The following is a 25,042-nucleotide window of genomic DNA, read 5'->3' as shown; positions in this document are numbered from 1 at the left end:
GAGCTTTTGGTACATTGGCCTTTATAAATCAAAGTACTGAGTATAAGAGTTGGAATGCTATGGTGAGGTTGTATAAGGCATTGGTGAGGCAGAATTTGGGGTATTGTGTGCATGCAGTTTTGGCACCAAATTACAGAAAAGGTATTAATAAGGTTGAAAGAGTGCAGAGAAGGTTTACAAGGATGTTGCTGGGACTTGAGAAACTGAGTTACAAAGAAAGGTTGAATAGGTAGGACTTTATTCCCTGGAGCGCAGAAGAATGAGGGGAGATTTGATGGAGGTATATAAAATTGTGATGGGTATAGATGGAGTGAATGCAAGCAGGCTTTTTCCACTGAGGCAAGGGGAGAAAAAAACCAGAGGACATGGGTTATGGGTTAAGGGTGAAGGGGAAAAAGTTTAAAGGGAACATTAGGGGGAGTTTCTTTACACAGAGAGTGGTGGGAGCATGGAATAAGCTGCCAGATGAAGTGGTAAATGCGGGCTCACTTTTAACATTTAAGAAAAACTTGGGACAGATGAGAGGTGTTTGGAGGGATACGGTCCAGGTGCAGGTCAGTGGGACTAGGCAGAAAAATGGTTCGGCACAGCCAAGGGCCAAAAGGCCTGTTTCTGTGCTGTAATGTTCTATGGTTCTCAGTCCAAAGTGGCTTATCCTATACGTTTAGGCAACAACTTCTGATTACAAAGTTCCACAGTGGAGAGCATCCTGACTGGTTATATCACAGTCTCGTATGGAAACACTAATGTCCAAGAATAAAAAAGCTGACAAAAAGTAGTAGAAAAAGCTCAGTCTATCATAAGAAAAATCCTCCCCCGCTATTGAGTGTGTACAAAGGGTGTTGTCAAAAGAAAGCAACACTAGTCATCAAGGACCCCCACCATCCAAGTTATGCTCTTTTCACACTACTGCCATTGGGAAGGAGGTACAGGAATTTAGGGCTCACATCACCAGGTTCAGTAACAGATATTACCCTTCAACCATTAGGCTCCTGAACTAGCATGGATAATTTCATTCACAACTGATTCCACAACCAATGGAGTCACTTTCAAGGACTCTACAACTTACGTTCTCAGTATTATTTATTTCTTGTATTTGCACATTTTGTCTTCTTTTGCATATTGGTTGTTTGTTAGTTTTTGTGTGTAGTTTTACATTGATTCTATTGTATTTCTTTGTTTTACTGTGATCCGGGGTAAGAAAATGCATCTCAGGGTAGTGTATGATGATATATGTGGACTTTCATAATAAATTTACTTCAAACATCTTTAGAGGTATCCTTCCTGCATTTTGCCTGTACAGTTTCAATGAATTATAGAGACATGAAACACAGAAACAGGTCTTTTGGCCCACCAAGCCTATAATCACCACAATCCAACAAAAAAAAACACATCACATTTTATTTTCTCCACATTTTCACTAATTAAAATCCTCCAACCTTCAGAGTTTACCAGCCACCCACATACAACGGGCAATTTTATGATATGGAAGGAAATTCTTGGCAGTCACAGGGAACGCATGCAAAACTCATACAATAGAGATTAGAATTGAACCAGGATCTCCAGTGTGTTACCGTACTTCAGTTTCCTAAACTCTTCTAAACATCATCACAATGTGCTTTCATACGTCACCTGTGCCATTGCAGGAATCAGTCTTTGAACCTTGCCTGATCGTCCACCATAGCAAAAGCATCTTCCTCAATTAAGGAGAATAAAACTGCACATGATACTCAAGGTCAGATCTCGTTAAGACTCTATGACCGCAGATGGATATCCCTAGCGCAATGGTCCCCAACCACCAGGCTGCGCGGAAATGATATGATTTGGCGATATGAAACGATTTGAGTCAGCTGCACCTTTCCTCATTCCCTGTCACGCACTGTTGAACTTGAACACCCCCGCCCACCCCCCCGTCCCGTCAGCCGGTCTGCAAGAATATCGTCAATATTAAACTGGTCCGCGGTACGCAAAAGGTTGGGGACCCCTGCCCTAGCGTTATGAAGGCTTGCATGCTTATGCTTATTAACTGACATACAAGGAAATCCAGGCTTCATTATACCTGGAGTTACAAGGATTGAATTTCCTTCTCTAGCTGTCTTATCCAAGGGGTTGTCCAAATGCCTTTTAAACACTCTTATCTGCCTCAGCCTCTTGTAGCACATTCCATATAACCACAGCTGTGCTGCTCAGATCTCCTTTAAACTTCTCCCCCTGACAACTTTATGCTCTCTAGTTTTAGACTGGCTAACCCATGGAAAATTCTGACCATCTATGTCCTTAATATCCCCGATAAGGATAGCCAGTGAGACAAACCCAACTTATCCAATCTCTCCTAACAGTATCCCTCCATTCCACGCAATATTCTAGTGAATTTCATTTGCATTCTCTATTGCTATCCCATCTTTCCTGAAGTGTGAATCAGAACTGTACACAATACCCTGTCCCCTGACCAGTGCTTTGGAGAGGTGCAGCATGACATTTCAACTCTTATTCTCAATGCCTCAATTCAAATAGGATAGTAAAGTCAAATAAGGATGGCAAGCATGCTGTTTTTATCACCCTATTTCACTTGTGTCACCATTTTCAGGAAACAATGAAATTGTACACAAAGATCTCTATACAATCAATACTAAGGACCTTAGCATTCATGTCTGAGCAACCTATGCACTGCCTTGCTACTCTCATGTTTCTAATATACTTCCCTAATCAATATATCAGCACACCTCAAAGATGTGTGCTTAGCCTGCTGCTCTACTCTCCTTACACCCAGACTACATGGCTGGATCATCTGTGTTCCATTTATCATTCATTACGTGCCATGTTGTTATGATTTGGGTGATCTTGGTCTTTCCATGACCATGACTGTTCTTGGCAAATTTCTGTACAGCAGTGGTTTGCCATTGCCTTCTTCTGGGCAGTGTCTTTACAAGACAGGTAACACCAGCCATTATCAATATTCCTCAGATTGCCTGCCTGGCGTCAGCAGTTGCATAACCAGGTCTTGTGATCTGCACTAGCTGCTCATACAACCATCCATCACCTGCTCTCATAGCTTCATGTGACCCTGACTGCGGGGGGGGGGGGGGGGGGCACTAAGCAGATGCTGCATCTTGCCCAAGGATAACCTGCAGCGTGGTCTTCACGTCCTTTGGTAGAGACCTGTCACCAGAATCTCAGGTGGGAACGAGGCGCACAGGAGTGAGATAGATCAACTGGTTGAATGGTGTCACAACAACAATCCTGCACTGAGGGGTCAGCAGTGGAAAGGGTGAGTAGCTTCAAGTTCCTGGGTGTCAACATCTCTGAAGCCCAACATATTGATACAATTATGAAGAAGACTGCCAGCAACTATATTTCATTAGGAGCTTGAGGAGTTTTGGTATGTCACCAAATACTCTTAGCAAATTTCTCAGATATACCATGGAGAGCACTCCAACTGGTTGCATAACTGTACAGTACGGACAGGTCACTGCACAGGATCGGAAAAAGCTGCAGAGAGTTGTAAACAGCCTGGCTCCATCATGGGCACTAGCCTCTGCACTACGAGGACATGTTGAAAAGGTGAGACATCAAAAAGACAATATCTATCATTAAGGACACCCCCCTCCCACCCTTACTATTTTTGCTGTCTTTTTGCATGACTTATTTAACTCAGTGGCCACTTTATTAGGTACACCAGCTCATTATGCAACATGTGGCAGCAATTCAATGCATAAAAGCATGCAGACATTGTCAGAAGGTTCAATTGTTGATCAGACCAAACATCAGGATAAAGAAGAAATGTGATCCAAGTGACTGTGACCGTAGAATGATTGTTGGTGCCAGATGGAGTGTTTTGAGCATCTCAGAAACTGCTGATCTCCTGGGATTTTCATGAACAGTCTTAGAGTTTACAGAGAATGGTGTACAAAACAAAAAATATCCATTGAGTGCCAGATCTGTGAATGAAAACGTCTTATTAATGAGAGTTCAGAGGAGAACGGCCAGACTGGTTCAAGCTGACAGTAAGGCAAGAGTAACTCAAATAACCACACGTTACAACAGTAGTGTGCAGAAGAGCATCACTGAACACACATGTTGAACCTTGAAATGGATGGCTACAGCAGAAGACTGCAAATATGCAGTATGCTCAGTGTTGCTTACAGGAGGGACCTAATAATTTGGCCAGAGTGTACATTTCTTATTGCAACTTGTGTATTTTATGTACAGTTACATGAAAAAGTTTGTGAACCCTTTGTAATTAACTGGTTCTCTGCATTAATCACTGATAAAATGGGGTCTGATCTTCATCTAAGTCATGAAAATAGACAAATACAATCCACCTAAGCTGATATCACACATACAATTGTACTACTTCTTGTCAATGCTGAGTACACCATTTCAACAATCACAGTATAGGTTCAAAAATGCATGTGCACCTTTGGAGTAATGCCTTCCACAAGAGCTTTTTGGAGTCAGGTGTTCCAATCAATGAGATGAGATTGGAAGTGTGGGTTAAAGAGATACCCTGTCCTATAAAAAAAAGACACATAAAGCCAGCTTCCTGATAGAGCCTGCTCTTCCCAAGAAAGATTTGTTTATGTGCACCATGCCTCAAGCAAAACAACTTTCTGAGACCTTAGAAGAATTGTAGAGATGCATGAAGCTGGAAAAGGCTACAAAGGCATCAGTCCGTAATAAGAGAAACTGTCTACAAATGGAGGAAACTCAGTACTGTTGCTACTCTCCCTAGGAGTGGGCATCCTGCAAACATCACACCAAGAGCACAATGTGGAATGCTCAAGAGGGTGAAAAGGAACCCAAGGGTAACAGCAAAAGACTTGCAGAAATCTCTAGAACTTGCTAGAAATCTCTAGTCTCTGTTCATGTGTCCACTATAAGAAAAACACTGAACAAGAATGGTGTTCGTGGAAAGACACCACAAAGGAAACCACTGTTCTCCAAAAAAAAACATTGCTGCACATCTCAAATTTGCAAAAGGCCACCTGGATGGCCACGACGCTTCTGGGACAATGTTCTGTGGACAGACGAGACAAAAGTTGAACTTTTTGGCAGAAATGCACACCGCTATGTTTGGAGGAAAAAGGGCGCTGCACAACAACACCAAAACCTCATCCCAACTGTGAAACATGGTGGAAGGAGCATCATGGTTTAGGGCTGCTTTGCTGCCTCAGGGCCTGAACAGTTTGCAATCATTTGAGGGAACAATGAATTCAAAATTGTATCACAACATTTTACAAGAGAATGTCAGGGTAGCAGTCTGGTACCTGAAGTTGGATAATGCACAAGACAATGATCCAAAACACAAGAGTAAATCAACAACAGAATGGTTTAAAAAGAAAATGTGTGTTTTGGAATGATCAAATCAGAGTCCAGACCTTAACATAATTAAGATGTTGCGGTATGACCTGAAGAGGGCTGTTCATGCAAGTATCCCAGAAATACTGATGAACTTTAACAGTTTTGTAGGGAGGAATGGACTAAAATTTCTCCTCACCATTGTGTAAGTCTGATCAGCAGCTACTACAGGAAACATTTGGTGGAGCTTATTGCTGCTAAAGCAGGTTCTACCAGTTATCAAGTACAAGGGTTCACATACTTTTCCAGCCTGGACTGTAAGTGATTAAACAATATGTTCAATAAAGACATGAAAAGTACAATTGTTTGTGTATTATTAGTTTAGGTAGATTGTGTTTGTCTACTCCTCTGACTTAGATGAAGATCAGACATTTCTTGAGCAATTAATGAAAAAAAGACAGGTAATTGCAAAAGGTTCCCAAACTTTTTCTTACAACTGTATTACTGCCTCAGAACAACAAACTTCACAACGCATGGCAGTGATAATAAACCTGATTCTGATTCTTCTGAAGGGAGTAACCTCACATTTACCAAATATCAATCCATTAATTCAATCTGTCAACATTACATCAGAGTCTCTGTGCTTTTCATCATACGTCACATTTCCACTTAGTTTTGTCTTAACTGGTATCAAGTATGCTGACACCTTGGCCAAGAAAGTTCACCAGCATCTCCATTCCTTCAGGAGTCTGAACACATTCATCCCGCCAGCTTTAACCCATCCAACAATTTTTATCGATGCATTACAGAAAGTAACCTATCCTGATGTATCACGACTTGTATAGGTTCTGCCCGTGATCACAAGAAACTACACAATTGCAGACACAGCTCAGCATATCGCAGCAGCTTCCAGTAAGGTGGTAGTGCATTCATCGCAGTGGCCAACCAGACATTAAAGAACTTCAAGTATTGTAAGTCTACCCCATCAGCAAGTTGCTCATTAGCAAAGAAACTGAAGGAGTTGGACTTTGTGCTGACCATGCTGCTGCTTGTATCAGAGGCACACCAGAGGAGTCAGTGCACAAAGGCAGTGTGCAGTCTAAAGCAAAGAATCTTCAGTCACTTTTCTTGTGATCGCAAGACCCTGTTTAACATCGTTAATGTGAAATGCTGCAAGTCCAATTCAATGGTTTATCAGCGGACAGTAGGGGACCTGCGTGGCCTTTGTTGTAGCGAAGACTCTGCCTCAAGCTGCAGTGTCGCCTGTTTACAGCCACCCAGGAAAGAGGTGCCAGAGTGCTCCACCGAAGGCAGTGTGGCCCAGCGTCCAAGCTGCAATTTAACCTTTAGGGAATCCTGCACAAAGACTCCCAAGTTCCTTTGTGCCTCCGTTTTTTTGAATTTCTCTCCATTTAAATTATTGTCAACGCTTCCATCAATTCCATTGTCCAAATCATTGACATATAAACGTTAAAAAAAATTGGTCACAACACAGACGCCTGTGGAAAACAAGTCACCGGCAGCCAACCAGAAAAGGCTCCCATTATTCCCATTCTTTGCCTCCTGCCAATCAGCCACTGCTTTATCCATGCTAGAATCTTTCCTGTAATACCAGGTCTACTGAAAATCCAAGTACATAACATCAACCGATTCTTTGTCCATCCTGCTTGTTATTTCTTCAAAGAATTCCAACAGATTTGTCAGACAAGATCTTCCCTTGAGGAAACCATGCTGACGACAGCCTATTTTATCACATGCCTCCAAGTACCCTGAGACCTCATGCTTAATAATCGACTCCAACATCTGCCCAACCACTGAGATCATAATAAATGGCCTCTAGTTTCCTTTCTGCTACCTCTCTCTCTTCTTGAGGAGTGGAGTAAAATTTGCAATTTTCCAGTTTTTCAGAACCATACCAGAATCTAGTGATCCTTGAGAGATTATTACTAATGCCTCCACAATCCTTTTAGCCATATATCCTGGGGTGCATACCATCTGGTCCATGTGACTTATCTACCTTCAGACTTCAGTTCCCTTCAGGAACCTTCTCTCAAGTAATGGTAATTTCACACAGTTCATGACCCCAACACCTGGCACTTCCACCATACTGCTAGTGTCTTCCACAGTGAAGACTGTTGCAAAATACTTATTTAGTTCACCCTCCATTTTTGTCTCCCATTATTACCTTTTCAATGTAGTTTTCCAAACATCCGATATCCACTCTCACCGCTCTCTTACACTTTATGAATCTGCAAAAACTTCTGGTATTCTCTTTATTATTGGCTAGCTTACTTTTGCATTTCATTTTTATCTTCTTAATGTCTTTTTTAGTTACCTTCTGTTGGTTTTTAAAAGCTTCCCAATCCTCTAACTTCCCACTAATTTTTGGTGTATTATATGCCCTCTCTTTGGCTTTTATGTTGGCTTTGACTTCTCTGTTAGCCATGGTTGTGTCATCTTGCCTTTAGAATACTTCTTCCTCTTTGGGATGTATACATCCTGCGCTTTCCAAATTGCTTCCAGAAATTCCAGCCATTGCTGCTCTGCCATCATCACGGCCAATGTTCCCTTCCAATAAATTCTGCCCAACTCCTCTCTCATGCCTCTGGAATTCCCTTTACTCCGCTGTAATACTGACACATCTAACTTTAGATTTTCCTTCTCAAATTTCAAGGTGAATTCGATCATATTATGATCACTTGCCCCAAGGGTTTTTTTTAAACCTTGAGCTCTTTAATCAGTTCCAGCTCATTGCACAACACCCAATCCAGAATAGCTGATCCCCTGGTGGGCTGAACCCCGAGCTGCTCTAAAAGGCCATCTTGTAAGCATTCTAGAAATTACTCTTCTTGGAATCCAGCATCAACCTGATCTTCCCAATCTTCCTGTATATTGAAATCCCCCATTACATTGCCCGTTTGGCATGCACTTTGTATCTCCCATTGTAATTTATTGACCACATCCTTACTACTGTTTGGAGGTCTGCAACAACTCCCAACAGGGTCTTTTTACACTTACAGTCCCTTAGCTCTATCCACAATGATTCAATAATTTCCGACCTTATGTCACCTATTTCTATTGATTTGATTTCATTGTTTACTAACAGAGCAACGCTGCCCCCTCTGCCTTCCAAAGTTTCCATCAAGTTTTGCATCTCTTTGCCCAGCCAGCCATCACTGAACTCGGTTTCAGTTTATGAGTTGCTGTGCAGTGCAAGGAATATCCAATCAGAGGAATAAACAAACCTCTCAGTTCTCATTATATTTCCCCTCGACACGGGTGAAGCTCCTCTCCCTCAGATCCATACAATCTGTTATATCTGGTGAGGTGGAGAGATTTGAAATGTTTGGAAGCAAAGACCAATATGAACTGCTGACGCTCTGTCCCCAAATGCATTCCTACAAAGAAACTGAATGGATTGTAAAATAAAGCAACAAATGCATCACAGAGGGGTCCAAGAGAGTTTCTTAAATTGACATGGAGGTCATTACAGATCTATAGACAAAAAGCTCAAGAATTAAAACAGAACTTACGCTGAAACTATTTCTTCTCCAATCACAAATTTGGCATATGATACCGCCTTGCGATGTCCTTTAAAGACCATGATGGGTTGTTTTGTATTCCGCAAATCATAATAATGGACACAATGATCTGTGAAAACACAATTTTTGACTTTAAAAATGGAGTACATTCAGCAAGGTCCTATTCACAATAGTCTTTTAATATCTATAATTAAATGTACAGAGTAACCCACAAAATTTGAGATTAGTATTATGACATATAAAGTGTATAAATTGCAAGAGATAATGTCCATTCAGTGAGCCTAATGGTAATCCAAAACAACTTCATTTTCTGACTAAGGACAAAATTCCCTCATTATTCTGTATTCCTGTATTGTGACAATAACAAAAAGAAAATCAATCATGGAACCCCAATCAGGCAGTGGATTCCAAACTACAGCCTCCTCTAGGTAAAAATATTCTTCGTCAGCTTTGCATACCTTGGATTTGTGCAAAAATTTCTATGAAACTATGCCCTTCATTATTTTGCATCCTTCTATCAGGTTCCTCTGTTCCCAAACAACCCCAATCCTTCCTCCATTGCTGAAATGATCCATCGCAGAATGCATCCTTAAAAATCATCCCTGCAATCTCTCCAGCACAATTATGATCTTCCTCATAGGCCAGATGTACCCAAGATATTCCAGCTGTTTTTAAACACTGCAAACCAATGTTTAATAAATTTGTATGACATCTTCTCTGTTCTTACAGTACGTATATTCTATGGTCTGGTGGGTGATGACAAAATACATAATTAGTAAATTGGTTTGTTATTGTCACATGTACTGAGTGCAGTGGAAAAAATTTGTTTTGCATGCCGACTCTACAGATAATTCCATCGCATCAGTACTTTAAGGTAACACACAAGAAAAGCAATTAAGAATGCCAAACTTAAACACATAAGATTCTGCAGATACTGGAAATCATGAGCAACACAGCTGGAAAATGATGGAGAAATGGTGGTCAAACTTAATTAATAATTTGCATCACTCTTTACTGTGGAAGACACCAGCAAAATGCCAGAAATTCAAGAATGTCTGTGCGCTGGAGTGTGTGCAGGTGCTGTTAATAAGAAGGTGCTTGGGAAGCTGAAAAGTCTGAAGGTAGACAAGTTACCTGGACCAGGTGGACTAAATCCCAAGGTTCTGAAAGAGATAGCTACAGATTGTGGAGGCATTAGTAGTGATCTTTCAAGAATCACTAGATTCTGGAATGGTTCCTGAGAACTGCAAATATCATTCCACTCTTTCAGAAGGGAGGAAGGCAAAAGACAGTAAATTATATAGCCTGACTTGGTGGTTGGGAAGATGTTCAGTATCAGCATCAGACTTAATATCATCAGCAAATGTGAAATGTTGTTATGCGGTAGCATTACATTGCAATACATAATAATAAAAACTGAATTAGTTAAATTAAATAAGTATGGCAAAAAAAAATAGTGAGGTGGTGTTCATGAGTTCAGTGCCCACTTCAATAGCTGAGGTTCCTGTATCTCCTTCCCTGATGGAAGCAATGAGAAGAGGGCATGTCCTGGGTGATAGGGATCCTTAATGATGGACACCACCTTTTTGAGGCATCAGTCCTTGAAATGTCCTGGATGCTGCGTAGGCTAGTGCCAATGATGGAGCTGACCAAGTTGGAGTCCAATCTGAAGAATGAGATTTCAGGGTCCGAGTAACTTCCTTGAAAAACTCTACAAGATTGGTTAGACATGACCTACCAAGCACAAAGCCATGCTGACTATCTCTAATCAGTCCACGCCTATCCAAATACTTACATATCTGGTCCCTTAGAATACCTTCCAATAACATTCCCACTACTGATGTCAGGCTCAGCCTATAGTTTCCTGGTTTATGTTTTGAGTGTTTCTTGAACAGTAGAACTTTGCCTATCTTCCAGTCCTCTGGTACCTCACCTGTTGCTAAGGATGATTTAAATATCTCTGCTAGGGCCCTGGCAATTTCTGCACTTGCATGCCCTGGGGATTTATCCATCCTAATTTGCCTCAGAACAGCAAACATCTTCTCCTCTGTAATCTGTATAGGGTCCGTGAAGTTGATGCTGCTTTGCCTCACTTCTATAGAGTCTGTATCTGTCTAGCAGTGTGGTGGAAGTTGCAGGAGTTGGGGGTCATGAAGTGTGTGATGTTACCATTACTAGAGAGAGGTTTCTTGGGAAACTCAAAGGTCTAAAAGCTAGATAAGTCAGCTGGACCAGATAGTGCACAGCCCAGAGTTCTGAAAGAGGTGGCTAAGAGATCATGGAGGCATTAGTAATAATCTTTCAAGAATCACCAGATTCTGGAATGGTTCCAGAAGACTGGAAAATTGAAAATACCACTCTACTCCTCAACACAAGAGAGAGGCAGAATAAAGGCCAGGCAGTCTGACCTTAGTGGTTGGGAAGATGTTGAAGTTATTAAGAAAGACATCTCAGGGTACTTGGAGGGATATGATAAAATAGGCCATAGTCAGCATGGTTTCCTCTAGGGAAGATCTTGCCTGACAAATCTGTTGGAATTCTTTGAAGAAATAACAAGCAGGATAGACAAAGGAGAATCATTTGATGTTATGTACTTGGATTTTCAGAAGACCTTTGACAAGATACCACAATTGAGCCTGCTTTAAAAGCTTCGAACCCATGGTATTACAGGAAAGATTCTAGCATGGATAAAGCAATAGCTGATTGGTAGGAGGCAAACAGTGGGAATAAAGGGAGCCTTTTCTGGTTGGTTGTCGGTAACTAGTGGTGTTCCACAGGGGTCTGTGTTAGGACTGATTCTTTCTATGTTATATGTCAATGATTTGGATGATGGAAATGATGGGCTTGTTGCAAAGTTTGCAGATGTTATGAAAATAGATGGAGGGGCAAGTAGTTTTGAGGAAATAAGGAGGCTACTGAAGGACTTAGACAAAGAGAATGGGCAAAGAAGTAGCAGATGGAATACAGAGTCAGGAAGTCAAGCACTTTGGTAGAAGAAATGAAAGAGTTGACTATTTTCTTAACGGAGAAAAAATACAAAAATTTGAGGTGCAAAGAGACTTGGGAGTCCTTGTGCAGGATTCCCTAAAGTTAATTTGCAGGTTGAGCCTGTGGTGAGGAAGACAAATATGATGTCAGCATTCATTTCAACAGGGCTAGAATATAAAGGCAAGAGTGCAATGTTGAGACTTTATAAAGCACTGGTGACACCTAACTTGGAGCATTGTTGGCAGTTTTGGGCCCCTCATCTTGGAAAGGATGTGCTGAAACTGGATAAAGTTCAAAGGAGGGTCACGAAAATGATTCCAGTATTAACCGGTTTGTCATAAGAGCAGTTCTGGGCCTGTATTCACTGTAATTTAGAAGAATGAGGGGTGACCTCATTGAAACCTATCAAATGGTGAAAGGCCTCGATAGATTGGGTGTGGAAAGGAAGTTTCCTATGGTGGGAGTGTCTACTACCAGAGGACAGAGCCTCAAAACAGAGAGGTGTCTTTTTAGAACTGTGATGAGGAATTTCTTTAGCCAGAGATTGGTGAATCTGTGGAATTTTTTGCCAATGGCAGCTGTGAAGGCCAAGTCTTCATGTACATTTAAGACAGAGGTTGATAGATTCTCGACTGGTCAGGCCATGAAGGGATATTGGGGGGGAATGCAGAAGTTTGGGGCTGAGGGGAAAAATGGATCAGCCATGATGAAATGGTGGAGTAGACTGGATGTGCCAAATGGTCTAATTCTACACCTTTATCTTATGGGTCTTAAAACTAATAGAATTGTGGTCACTAATGCTTGCTATTTCATTCCCTCAGTGGAGGCCCAGTGCTGTTTCCCCTCTAGTAGCTTTCTTGAATACATTTAACACCCTCCTTCCCGTCCAAGCCCTTTACAATATGAGTGACCAGTCAATATTAAGGAAGTTTAAAATCTCCCATTATTCTTACATCTCTCAGTGATTACACCACATATCTCCTCCTGTAATTCTTGCAGACTATTGGAGGGCTTCTAATTCAGTCCCAACAAAGTGATAGTTGATAGAAATAGCCTTGCAGGACCACAGAGAAGAGCAAGAGAGATGAAAAGCTGAACTCCGCTACAGTTTGCATGAATATAATGCCTCCCAAATGAGATTGTGAAAATTTTCAGCTCAAGTTCACTTGTTACAACACACAGAATGGTGGGGACACGGGTGCTGCGATAAAAATGTTCCAATTTCTGTGGCAATAAAACTGTAGTATTTGCTTTCAATTCCATGTCAATCTTGTTACATATTTTAGAAGTTTAAAAGTGGTACTCCACACATCCGGACAATTCTAAATTCATGCAATCTCTCCATAAAGGAAACACTACACACCAAGTAATAGATAACAGACATTTCAGAGGATGTTACCTGCACATCCAAAGGCCAAGTGGTACCTAGACGTTGGGCTGAACTTAACACAGCAAACATTGGCTTTTGCTTCAATGCTCGCCACAGAGTTGTCCAAGTTTGTGGACCACAATTTCACTGAAATTAAACCAAATGAATTAATAAAAACAGCCATCAAATTAAACAACACAAAACAAAAATCAGGAAATTTAATATTAGAGAAATTCTGGATGAAATCAGCATCCAAGCCTTGATTAAGAGGGATATTTTGCTATGTTAAAAAGTGAAGCGCATGACTGCACTTGCTGCCTGTTAAATTTTACAGAAAAGGACAGCTTCAAAAATAATGGATCGACTTTTCCTCCCATGTCAGTTTGAAGAGCTGATCTTCTCAACTCTACTTTGCCTCCTTTCCCAAAAAGCTTGGAGGTCTGCAGATATCCAGCAATCAAACAACTCGGAAGTTTCATGGTTAGCATTAATGAGATTAAACACTCAGTGGCCACATATTAGGTACAGGAGTAGAATCCCATGTGGTCTTCCGCAGCTGTAGCCCATCCACTTCATGGTTTAGTGTCATGTACTTTCAGAGATGCTCTTCTGCACATCACTGTTGTAACGTGGTTATTTGAGTTACTGTCAACTTTCCTGTCAGTTGAACAGTTTGGCCATTCTCCTCTGACCTCCCTCATAACAAGGCATTTTCACCCCCAGAACTGCTGCTGGCTGGATATTTTTTTTTGTTTTTCCACACCATTCCCTGTAAACTATAGAGACTGTTGTGTATGAAAATCCCAGGAGCTAAGCAGTTTCTGAGAGACTCAAACCACTGCATCTGGTACCAACAATCATTCCAAGGTCAAAGCCACTTGGGTCACATTCTTCCCCACTCTGATGTTTGGTCTGAACAATAAATGAATCTCTTGACCATGTCAGCATGCTTTTTTGCATTGAGTTGCTACCTCATGACTAATTAGATATTTGTATTAATGAGTAGGTGTACAGGTGTACCTAATAAAGTGGCCATTGAGTGTAAATTGTTCAGGTTGTTTAAGAACTTTGATTTTAAGTTTGCACTATTGGATTAATAGTGCAGATATCCAGATTAATAGAGTAACACAACAACCCCAATGGAGAATGATTTGGAAATATGCAATACACTTTGAACTTGAACTGGAAAATCTTTTGGCAGGATGAAGCATTTTATCTCTTTCCAGTGAAGTTGTTTAATTTTATACATGGCAGTTTACTTAGTCATAAGAATTAGTAGAGTGTTGTGTCCCGAACATAAACTGCCACTCATCAAGATTGCACTGATCTTCCATTTAAACACCATTTTCTCATCTTATGACCTTTTTCCTTAGTTTTCTATTATCTAAAAATACTTCAATTTTGAATGAAATTTAAAACTGAGCTTCCACAGACCTCTGTGGCAGAGAATTCCAACAATTCACTATTCATAAAGTGAAGAAATTGATTATCATTTTAATGCTTCCCACCCCCCATGAGACCCTTAACAATAATGTATATTCTTGTAAACTGTAGAGGACTGTGGCCTAGCCTTTTCAAACTTTCCTCACAACAGTGTTCTCAGTATCTCAATTAGGTATACTACTATGCTCTTGCAAAAGCAAGTAAATTCTTTGCGTTATATGTAAGCAGATTAAAATTGTACACAATTCTCCAGATGTTGTCTTGCCAAGATTCTGCATAATAAAGCATCTTTACTCGGTTAATAAACATATCATTTGCCTCCCTAATTGCTTGCTACTCCTGCATGATCATTTTCCATGTCATGTTTTCCTATATAGAATTCTAAAGTCATCCTGATCCTCAGGCTTACAGCTTTTCTGGCGAAATTATAAACTTTTTCCTTAGATTTACTACAATCTGTAAACTCTGTAGCAATCCATGACTTGGAACCCATTTTACCTTTCTGCCTTGAATAATGTATATTTGTTGCAAATTATGTTAATGTTCATCATTTCTCGAGTACTACCATACCATTAAAGTGTTTCCCAATCAACAACTGCCAACAAATTTTTCATTTTATAATATTCTTTGTTTGGATTGAACTGCATTACCCCGAACTGCAAATTTCAAGCATTTTATGGTCATCCCCTTTGCACAGCATTTTGAGTTATCCCTTTCCGATTGTACAATACTAAATTGAAAACAAACCTGTTAGTTTCTCAACATAATTCTGGAAACCCACCTTTATGTATTCCAGGAATCCATTCTCTACATTGCTTATGCTACTTTGATTTGCTCAGTTTTCATGTAGATTAAAATTCCAAATGTGCTATCTTTGGTACATGCACCTATAATTTCTTTGTTTTGTTAAAATACAATTCTTGACATCCAATGTTCCGTCAATTTTTTTTACACACCGGCACGGACCAAGCACTGCTCTGAGAAGGAAATTCTTAACCGACCTGAAAACTGCATGGCACTTTAACATTATATAAAGAAAACTCCAGCTCTGCAGCAACAAAGGAAAGTTAGAGAACATAGAAAAACTACAGCACAATACAGACCCTTCGGCCCACAATTCCTTGCCGAACAAGTATTTACTTTAGAAATTACCTAGGGTTACCCATAGCCCTCTATTTTTCTAAACTCTATGTACCTATCCAGGAGTCTCTTAAAAAACCGTATTATATCCTCCTGCACCACCGTCACCAGCAGCTCATTCCACGCACTCACCACTCTGCATAAAAAACTTACCTGACATCTCCTCTGTACCCACTTCCAAGCACCTTAAAACTGTGCCCTTTATACAAGAGTACAGCACAGAAAAAGGCTCTTAGGCCCATCTAGTCCATGCCAAACCACTTAAACTGTCTAGTTCCATTGACCTGTACATGACCCATAACCATCCATACACCTGTTATCCATGTACTTATCCAAATTTATCTTAAACATTGAAATCGAAATTGTATCCACCACTTGCATTGGCAGATCATTCCACACACTCACCATCCGGAGTGAAGATTTCCCCAATGTTCCCCTTAACCTTTTAACCTTTCACCCTTAACCCATGACCTCAAGTTCTAGTCCCACCTAATCTCATTGGAAAAAGCACGCTTGCATTTTCCTGATCTATACCCCTCATAATGTTGAATACCTCTATCAACTCCCCACTCAATCTTCTACTTTCCAAGGAGTAAAGTCCGAACCTATTCAATCTTAGTCCCCCAGTCCCAGCAAAATTGTATATTTTCTCTATACTCTTTCAACCTTATTTACATCTTTCCTGTAGGGAGATGACCAAAACTGCACACAATAATCTAAGTTAAGCCTCACCAATGTGTTACATACTTCAACATAACATCCCATCTCCTGTACTCAATACGTTGTTTTATGAAGGCTAATCTGCCTAAAGCCAGTGATGCCACTTTCAACAAATCCCGCTGGACAAAGATTCTTTCATTCCTCATTGCCTTATTGTTCACTGACTAAGACCTACACTGGTTGGTCCTACCAAAGTGCAAAACCCCACACTTGTCTGCATTAAATTCCATCTGCCATTTTTCAGCTAGTTCCAGATCCCACTGCAAGCTCTGATAGTCTTCCTCATTGTCCACTACACCTCCAATCTTGGTATCATCCACAAGTTTGCTGATCAGTTAACCACATTATCATTCAGATGGTTGATACAGATGACAAACAACAACGGACAAAGCACCAAACCCTGTGGCACTCCAGTAGTCACAGGCCTCCAGACAGGCAACCATCTACTACCACTTTCTGGCTTCTCCCATAAAGCTAATGTCTAATCCCATTTACAAACTCGTCTTGAATGCAAAGTAACAATCTTTATACACTATCTCATAGAAAATCTTCTAATAAATTTTCCATAACTGATGTCAGATTCACTGGCCTATAATTTACTGGCTTCTTTTTAGAGCCCTTCTTAAACAGCAGAACAACATTATCTACCCTCCAATCCTCAGGTACCTCACCTGCAGGTAAGTATAATTTAAATATCTCTGCTAAGGACCCTGCAATTTCTGCATTTGCCTCCCACAGGGTTTAAGGGAACATCTTATCAGGCCCTGAGAATTTATCCACCCTAATTTGCCTCAAGATAGTGAACACTCCTCCTCTGTAATCTGTATAGGGTCCATGAACTTGATGTCGCTTTGCCTCATTTTTATAGACTCTGTTAGTCTCCTGAGTAAATCCAAATGTAAAAAATTCATTTCAAGAATCCTCCCATCTCTTTTGTCTCCACACATAATTACCATACCGATCTTCCAAAGGACCAATTTTGTCCCTTGCAATCTTTTTGCTCTTAATATATCTATCAAAGCCCTTGGGATTCTCCTTCACTTTACATGATAGGGCAAGCTAATTGCTTCATTTAGTCCTCCTGATTTCTTTTGTAAGTGTTCTTTTACATTTCCTACACTCCATAAGGACCTCATTTGTACCTAACTGCCTATAGCTCCTATGTACCTCCTTTTTGTTTCTTAAACAGTGCCTCAATATCACTTGAAACTTAATGTTCCCTAAACCTATTATCTTTACCTTTTATTCTGGTATACACAAGCTTTGTACTCTCAAGATTTCACTTTTGAAGGTCTCCCACTTACCAAGTATACCTTTGCCAGTAACCTGCCTGTCCCAATCCACACTTGCCAGATCCTTTCTCCAATTTAGAATCTCAACCTGTGGATCAGGCCTATCATTTTGCATATTTACTTTGAAACTAATGGCATTGTTATCACTAGATGTCACCTTCCCTGTTTCATTCCCTAATAAACACATCAAATATTGCATACGCTCTCGTTGGTACTTCTATGTATCGATTAAGGAAACCTTCCTGAACACAGTTATCAAACTCTATCCCATCTAGTACAGGAGTCCCAGTTAATATGTGGAAGTTAAAATCACCTACTATAACAACTTTAAGAGAAGAGACAAGAGGTCCGCAAGAGAAAATTTAGAGAGAAAGGTACAAAACTGGAAAACAGGACCTCCAGGGTAACAATCTCAGGATTGCTGCCTGTGCCACTCACCAGTGAAAGCAAGAACAGGATGACTTGGCAGATGAATACATGGCTGAGGAACAGGTGCAGGGGCAGTATCTGAGGTTTATGGATCACTGGTATCTCTTCTGGGGAAGGCATGACTTATTAGGTTACAAGCAGAGGTAGTGTTTAGTGAGATCGTTGGGAAGGACAAGCAGATGATAGTGGAAATTGCAATCAGTGTGCTGGGTGTGGAGATAAAAGATTGGAAGGTGTGACGCTGTGACGCTGTGGGTATCATGAAGTCATAGCTGAAACATAAAATTGACCCTGATGGGAGTTACTTACATGCCTCCGAACAGTGGCCAGGAGGTGCTTTACAAATTACAGCAGGAGATAGAAAAAACATGTCATAGGGGACTTCAATGTACAGTTTAGTTGGGAAAATCAAGTTGGTGCTAGATTCCAAGAGATGGCTTTTTGGAGCAGCTTGTAGTGGAGCCCATTAGGGGATCAGCATTTCTGGATTGCGAGTTGAGTAATGAACCAAGTACAATTAGGAAGGTTAAGGTAACGGAGCCCTTAGGAAACTGTGATGATAATATGTTAGAATTCACCCTGCAATTTGAGAGGGAGAGGCTAAAGATAGATGTATCTATATTGCAGGGAATTAGAGGCGGGAGAGAGAAGTTGGCCAAAGTTGAATGGAATGGGGGACTAGCAAAGATGATTGCAGAGCAGCAGTGGCTGGTGTTTCTGGAAGCAATTCAGAAGGCACAGGATAGATACAGCCCAAGGAAGAGGAAGTATTCTGAAAGGCAGAATTGCGCAACCATGGCTGACAAAGGAAGTCAAATCCAACATAAAAGCAAAAGAATAGGTATATAATAGAGCAAAAATTAGTGGGAAGTTAGAGGATTTGGAAATGTTTTAAAAACCAACTAAATAAACCATAAGGGTGGAAAGAAGATGAAACAAAAAGGTAAGCTAGCCAATAGTATCAAAAATGATACCCAAAAGATTTTTCATATTATATAAATAGTAAAAGAGAGGTCAGCGTTGATATTGGACTGCTGGAAAATGAAGCTGGAGAGATAGTAATGGGGGACAAGGAAATGGTGAACAAATGGAATAAGTGTTTGCATCAGTCTTCACTGCGGAAGACACTAGGGGGCTGGAGTAAGTGCAGTTGCTATTGCTAGGGAGATGGTGCTTAAGAAACTGAAAGGTGTGAAGTAAGATAATTCACCTGGACCTAATTTTCTACACCCTTGGATTCTAAAAGAAGAGATTGTGGAGGCATTAGTAATGATTTTTCAAGAATCAATAGGTTCTGGCATAGTTCCAGAGGACTGGAAAATTGCAAATGTCACTCTGCTCTTCGAGAGGAAGGAAGGCAGAAGAAAGGAAATTATAGTCCAGTTAGCCTGACCTCAGTGGTTGGGAAGATGATGGAGTCTATTCTTAGGGATGTAGTTTTGAGGTACTTGGAGATACATGATAAAACAGGCAAAAGTCACTATGGTTTTCTTGAGGGAAAATCTTGACTGACAAACCAGTTGGAATTCTTTGAAGAAATAACAAGCAGGATATTGAACGCTCTGGGCCTGCAGTCTTTGGAGCTTAGAAGAATGAGAAGAAATTTCACTGAAACCTATTAAAATGTTGAAAGGCTTAGATGGAGTGCACAAGAGGAGGTTGTTTTCTTTGGTGGGGGAATCTACAACTACAGGGCACAGCCTCATCATAGAGAGACATCCATTTAGAACAGAAATCAGGAGGAATTTCTTTACCCAGAGGGTGGTAAATCGGAGGAATTCATTGCCACAGGTGGAGGCCAGGTTACTGGGTACATTTAAGCTGGCAGTTGATAGGTTATGGAGATAAGGCAGGAGAATAGGGAGAGAGGAAAATTGATCAGCCATAATGAAATGGCTGAGCATACTTGATGGGCCAAGTGGCCTAATTCTCATGTTTCTCGCTAGTCTGCAGTCTCTGTACAGATTCTTTCCTCTAAATCCTTCAAACTATTGGATGGTCTATTATATAGCCCCATTAACGTGGTCATACCTTTCTTATTCCTCAGTTGCACCCATAAAGCCTCACTGAGTTCTCCTGTCTGCATCCTGACTGAGCACTGCAATGACATTTACCTGACTAGTAATGCCACCCATCCCCCTTTCATCCTTCCCACTGTGTTGGGTCTAAAACAATAGGACCCTGGAATATTGAGCTGCCAGTCCTTCCCCTCCTGCAACTGTCTCACTAATGCCTACAATATCATAATTCCATATGTTGATCCATGCCCTGAGTACATTTAGCTCAAAACATTAGCTACACAATTCTCAACCTTTTGATTCCCAACTTTAATCTGTGGTCTTAACAATATCCCACAACCTCTCCAATATCTGTTCCAGCACTCTGGGTCCTGTCCCCCTGCAACTCTAGTTTAAATGCCTCTCCCTCCCTCCTTCCCCCCACCCCTGCCATGCAGCACTAGCAAACCTTTCCATTAGAACATTAGTTACCCTGCAGTTTAGATGCAAATTGTCTTTTCTGTACAGTCCCACCTTCCCTGTGAAACGCTCTGGTTTCCTCGTTGCCGATCCTCCATCAATCTCACCTCAGGCTTTGTCAAATCACGGCCCCACTCTGGGTCAAATCCTATGACCTCTTCTCTCCGGCGTATTCTCACTTCATCTCTAACAAAAGCCCAACCTTCGTGTCCCTCACCAGAGAAACCTCCCGTTAATCCGACCTTCCTAATTGGATGGCACACAATTCTCCTATCTCTTTATTCAACAGTAATCCAAACATAAGCTGAGAAAACAAGCACCTTGCACAGAACAGCACAAAATGAAATACAAAACAGCATTACAGCAGAACATTGCACCTGGAAGACAGCCCAATTATCTAAAAAGTCCAAGGCCCTCCCTCCTTCACCAATTCATCAACCACATAAACTGTGTGACCTTCCATGTGCAGCAATGCTGAGATCACAACCCTGGAGGTTCTGCCCTTTAACATAGCACCTAATTCCCTGAACTCTCTATGCAGAACCTCATCACTTGTCCTACCCACGTCATTGGTACCTACATGGACCACAACCTCTAGCTGTTCACCCTCCCACTTCAGAATGCTGAAGACTATCTGAGATGTCTAGACCCTGGCACCCGGGAGATAACATACCATCCTGGAATTTTGTTCTCGTCCATAGAACTCCCTTTCCATTCCCCTAAAGAATCCCCTATCACCACAGCTCACCTCTCCTTCCTTCATTCCCAGAACAATAAACTTAAACACAAACAGTTAAGAACAGTATAGCATGATCTCTTGAGCCAGGGTCCTTCCAAACGACCTGTCTACACTTGCTCAGAGCAATTCCATTCCCCATTTGCGATTTACTTTCTTTGTAACCTATTCGCCCCGTATTTCCTAATTCTACCACTTCATTATATGAGGGGTAATTTTACAGTGGCCGATTGATCTGAGAATGAAGTACCTGAAGGAAATCAACTTGGTCACAGGGACAGCACCATAGATCAAGTTTCTTGGGTCACAGGAGCCGAGAGACAGTAACTCAACCAACTCTGCCACTGTGCTACTCAAAGTTTTATTCCTACATTCTCTCTAGCCAAAGGTTAATTTGGTTTATCCTCCTATTCTGTACTTGTTAGCATTGGATACAATCCTGAAGTCACAAACTTTAAGACCAGCTTTTCATTCGCTCACTAATCAACCTCTAGTTGGTTGACCTCAACTCTCTAGTGCAACAATGGGGTCACAACTTTGGGTCCTTTACCTTATCCCTTTGGATACCTTCAATGTTCAATGAAGTGTACAAATTTTTGGTAGAATGGATACAGAGGTGATGCTGTATGAATAGATGCCTCAAACCAGTCCATAGTGTCAGAATAAGGGATCAAATCAAGGCTAAGGCAAACAAATTTCCTCATCCAGTTTTATCTGCATTTATTTCTTTAACTTTAATTTAGAAATGCAGCATGACATCAGGCACTTGAGGTCCAACAAGCCTGTGCTGCCCAGTAATACTATTGTGACCAATTAGTCTACTAACCAGTAGGTCTCTGGAATGTGAGAGGAAACTGGAGCACTCAAGAGGAAACCTACATGGTCACAAGGAAAACTTGCAGACTTCTTATAGATAGGGGTAGAATTGAATCCTAGTTACTGCCACTGCAATGGTGTTTGGCTAACTGCTATGCTACAGTACCGCCGCAGTGTGCTCTGAGGTTTTGGAGTTCTCTACCTATTGGAACATGGAGGCTCAGTCATCAAGTATATTCAACACAAAGATGAAAGAATTTTAAATATTTAGAGAATCAGTGGTACAAAGGTGAGAAAATCTGCAGATCCTGGAAATCCAAGCAACATACACAAAATGTCGCAGGAACTCAGCAGGCCAGGTAGCATCTATGGAAAACAGTAAACAGCCGATGTTTTGGGCCCAGAATCTTCATCAGGACTCATGAAGGGTCTCAACCTGAAACATCAACTGTTTACTCTTTTCCATTGACGCTGCCTGGCCTGCAGAGTTCCTCCAACATTTTGTGTGTGTGTGAGACATTGAGTTAGTGTAGAGCTGTGGTGCTGAAGTAAAAGATAAGCCATGATCTTATTTAACTGCTACGTCAGTAAAAGTAAAATGGCCAACTCTTGCTCATTACAACATTTATCTCACTGTATAATGCTGATTTACAAAATCTGTAAGGAGTCAAATTGGAAGTTACTTTTATATGAATATTTATGGAGTGCAGGAAATACTGTCATTATTGCTTGCCTCAATGGGCACACAAGATTACCTTTAGCATCGTCAGAACCTGAAGCAAGGAGCTTGGGATCCATTAGATTAAAATCCACACTCCAACATCGCTTTTCATGCTCCTATGATAGAAATGTACAACAGCCGAGTAAAAATAAGCTCAAACAAAGGATATGGTAACACTATTAAGAGATGTTATGGATCAAATGATGATTTACACGAATCCACAAATACGAGTTGCATTTAAAAAATGCATCTAATTTTTTTGGGGGGTGCTTTTCTTCATCATATACTCCACTAACGTCTTCCTGGGAGAGTGGGATTGAGTAGGAGTGAAGTGAGAATGAGGGATGAGGAAGGGTCTAGGAGGAGATTGTTGAGCGAAGGTGTTCAATAGGGAGGAGGAGGCTGAGAGGTGACCGAACAGGGATGCACAAGTTACAAGGTAATAGAAAGGGAAGGCAATCAGTAAGCTCTTCCCATACTAGAGATGCCTGTAATCAAAGTGTAGGTTTAAGACTGTAAGGTATGGATCCATTTTTTTTTAAGAGCAATGACTCTCTTCAGCACTACCTATAATCTGTTGTGTGCACAGGTGCATTGGTCTGTTGACCACACGTGCGCATTGCACCCCTTCCCTCTTGCTGCAAATGTGAATACATCAGTTAAAACCACCTCCCATGAGCGTATTTCTATTTTAATTGATATGTAGATGTGCACAGACACAACAAATTAGCAACGAGTACGAACCTGAATGTCAGAAAATATCACGAACTGCACCAATGGTTACCGGATGAAACAGTGAGGGGCAAGAGTTAAACAGTAAGGAAGTCGTCATGGACACTAACAAAGGGACATGTGAGTAAAGCATAGTACATAGTGAAAGGTGCGCAGCTAGCAAAATTTAAAGTGAAAATAATGTGGTGATGGCTTCAGTCGGGAAAGTTGACGAATTTGACAGCACTAACGAAGGCTAGGAGTCGTATATCTAAAGGATGAAACTGTATAGTAATGTGAAAAACTTGGAGGAGCAAAAGAAAGCCCCCATGCTTCTTGGCAGTCTCTTACACAACTTGAAAAGACAGCAAACAAGACATTCGATGAAATTGCTACAATTTTACAAAATCACTTGAGCCCTCAACAGCTGGGAATAGCTGAGAGATATAGATTTTACAAAAGGAACCAGTCATTTCTGAACACATTGCAGAACTGCGCAAACTTTGCCAGTACTGTGACTTTAGAGATGGACCTTCTGATGCTTTAAAGGACAGGTATGTATGTGGTATGCATCGTCAAAGCACTCAAAAGAGGCTACTGGCAGAAAGAGACATAACCTTAGAACAGGCAATGACCATTGTAATATCATTAAGGATACAGCAGAACTACAGAAAAAGAGGTTAAAATATGAAATGCACATAATGTCCCTGAGTGGTGTGAAAACCCAAAGATGTGGCAAAACCTCTCATGATGCAAATGACAGTTCAAAACAAGTTTGCAGGAAGTGTCACAAACAAGGCCATAGGAAGAGTGTGCAAGGCAGACAGAAGGCACTAGCAAAGAGAAAAATCACATCAAGTGAAAAGTCTCATACAAAACTAAGCAAATTCATAAAGCGACCAAATATGAAACAGACAACAGAGTCTGACAAAGGTGTGCTGTCATGTGTAGAACTGCATAGCATTACTGAAGCAGATCACAGAATCATATGGATCACCATAGAAGTGTCTGGTGTAAAACTGAAAATGGAGCTGGATACAGGTGAGCTTTGTCTATAATTACAGACGCTGACTACAACAAATTGTTTTCTAAGCTACCATTAGAGAAGACTTCAGTGATCCTAAAAACCTGCACGGGCAAAAAAAGTGCCTCCCAAAGACAAACTGAAAATAAATGTGAGGCCAAACACAGCAGTTAGAGCTTTACACATTGAAAGGAGGAGGCCCATCACTTTCGGACGTGAATGGTTGAGAAAATTCCAACTAGACTGGCACTCAATCAAAGCTCTCAGTGTGACATCAACAGGCAACATTAGCTGGTTAATGCTAATGAGGTGTTTGAGAAGGGAATAGATAAACAG

General features: G+C 40.9%; 1 protein-coding gene across 4 annotated transcripts in view; it reads right to left on the bottom strand.

Annotated features, from left to right (window-relative positions):
• cop1 (COP1 E3 ubiquitin ligase) overlaps nucleotides 1-25,042 on the bottom strand; it is a 149,915-nt gene that overhangs the window by 13,506 nt on the left and 111,367 nt on the right. For all 4 annotated transcript variants that reach the window (XM_072274390.1, XM_072274391.1, XM_072274392.1 and 1 more), the window contains 3 exons: nucleotides 23,006-23,087; nucleotides 13,228-13,344; nucleotides 8,832-8,949 (listed from right to left, as the gene is read on the bottom strand). In XM_072274390.1, coding sequence (XP_072130491.1) covers nucleotides 8,832-8,949; nucleotides 13,228-13,344; nucleotides 23,006-23,087 — 317 coding nt within the window. The remainder of the gene's footprint in view (nucleotides 1-8,831; nucleotides 8,950-13,227; nucleotides 13,345-23,005; nucleotides 23,088-25,042) is intronic.

This window comes from Mobula birostris, chromosome 12 (genome assembly GCF_030028105.1).
Source record: "Mobula birostris isolate sMobBir1 chromosome 12, sMobBir1.hap1, whole genome shotgun sequence".
Taxonomy (NCBI): domain Eukaryota; kingdom Metazoa; phylum Chordata; class Chondrichthyes; order Myliobatiformes; family Myliobatidae; genus Mobula; species Mobula birostris.
This window is presented reverse-complemented; position numbering and strand designations above follow the sequence as displayed.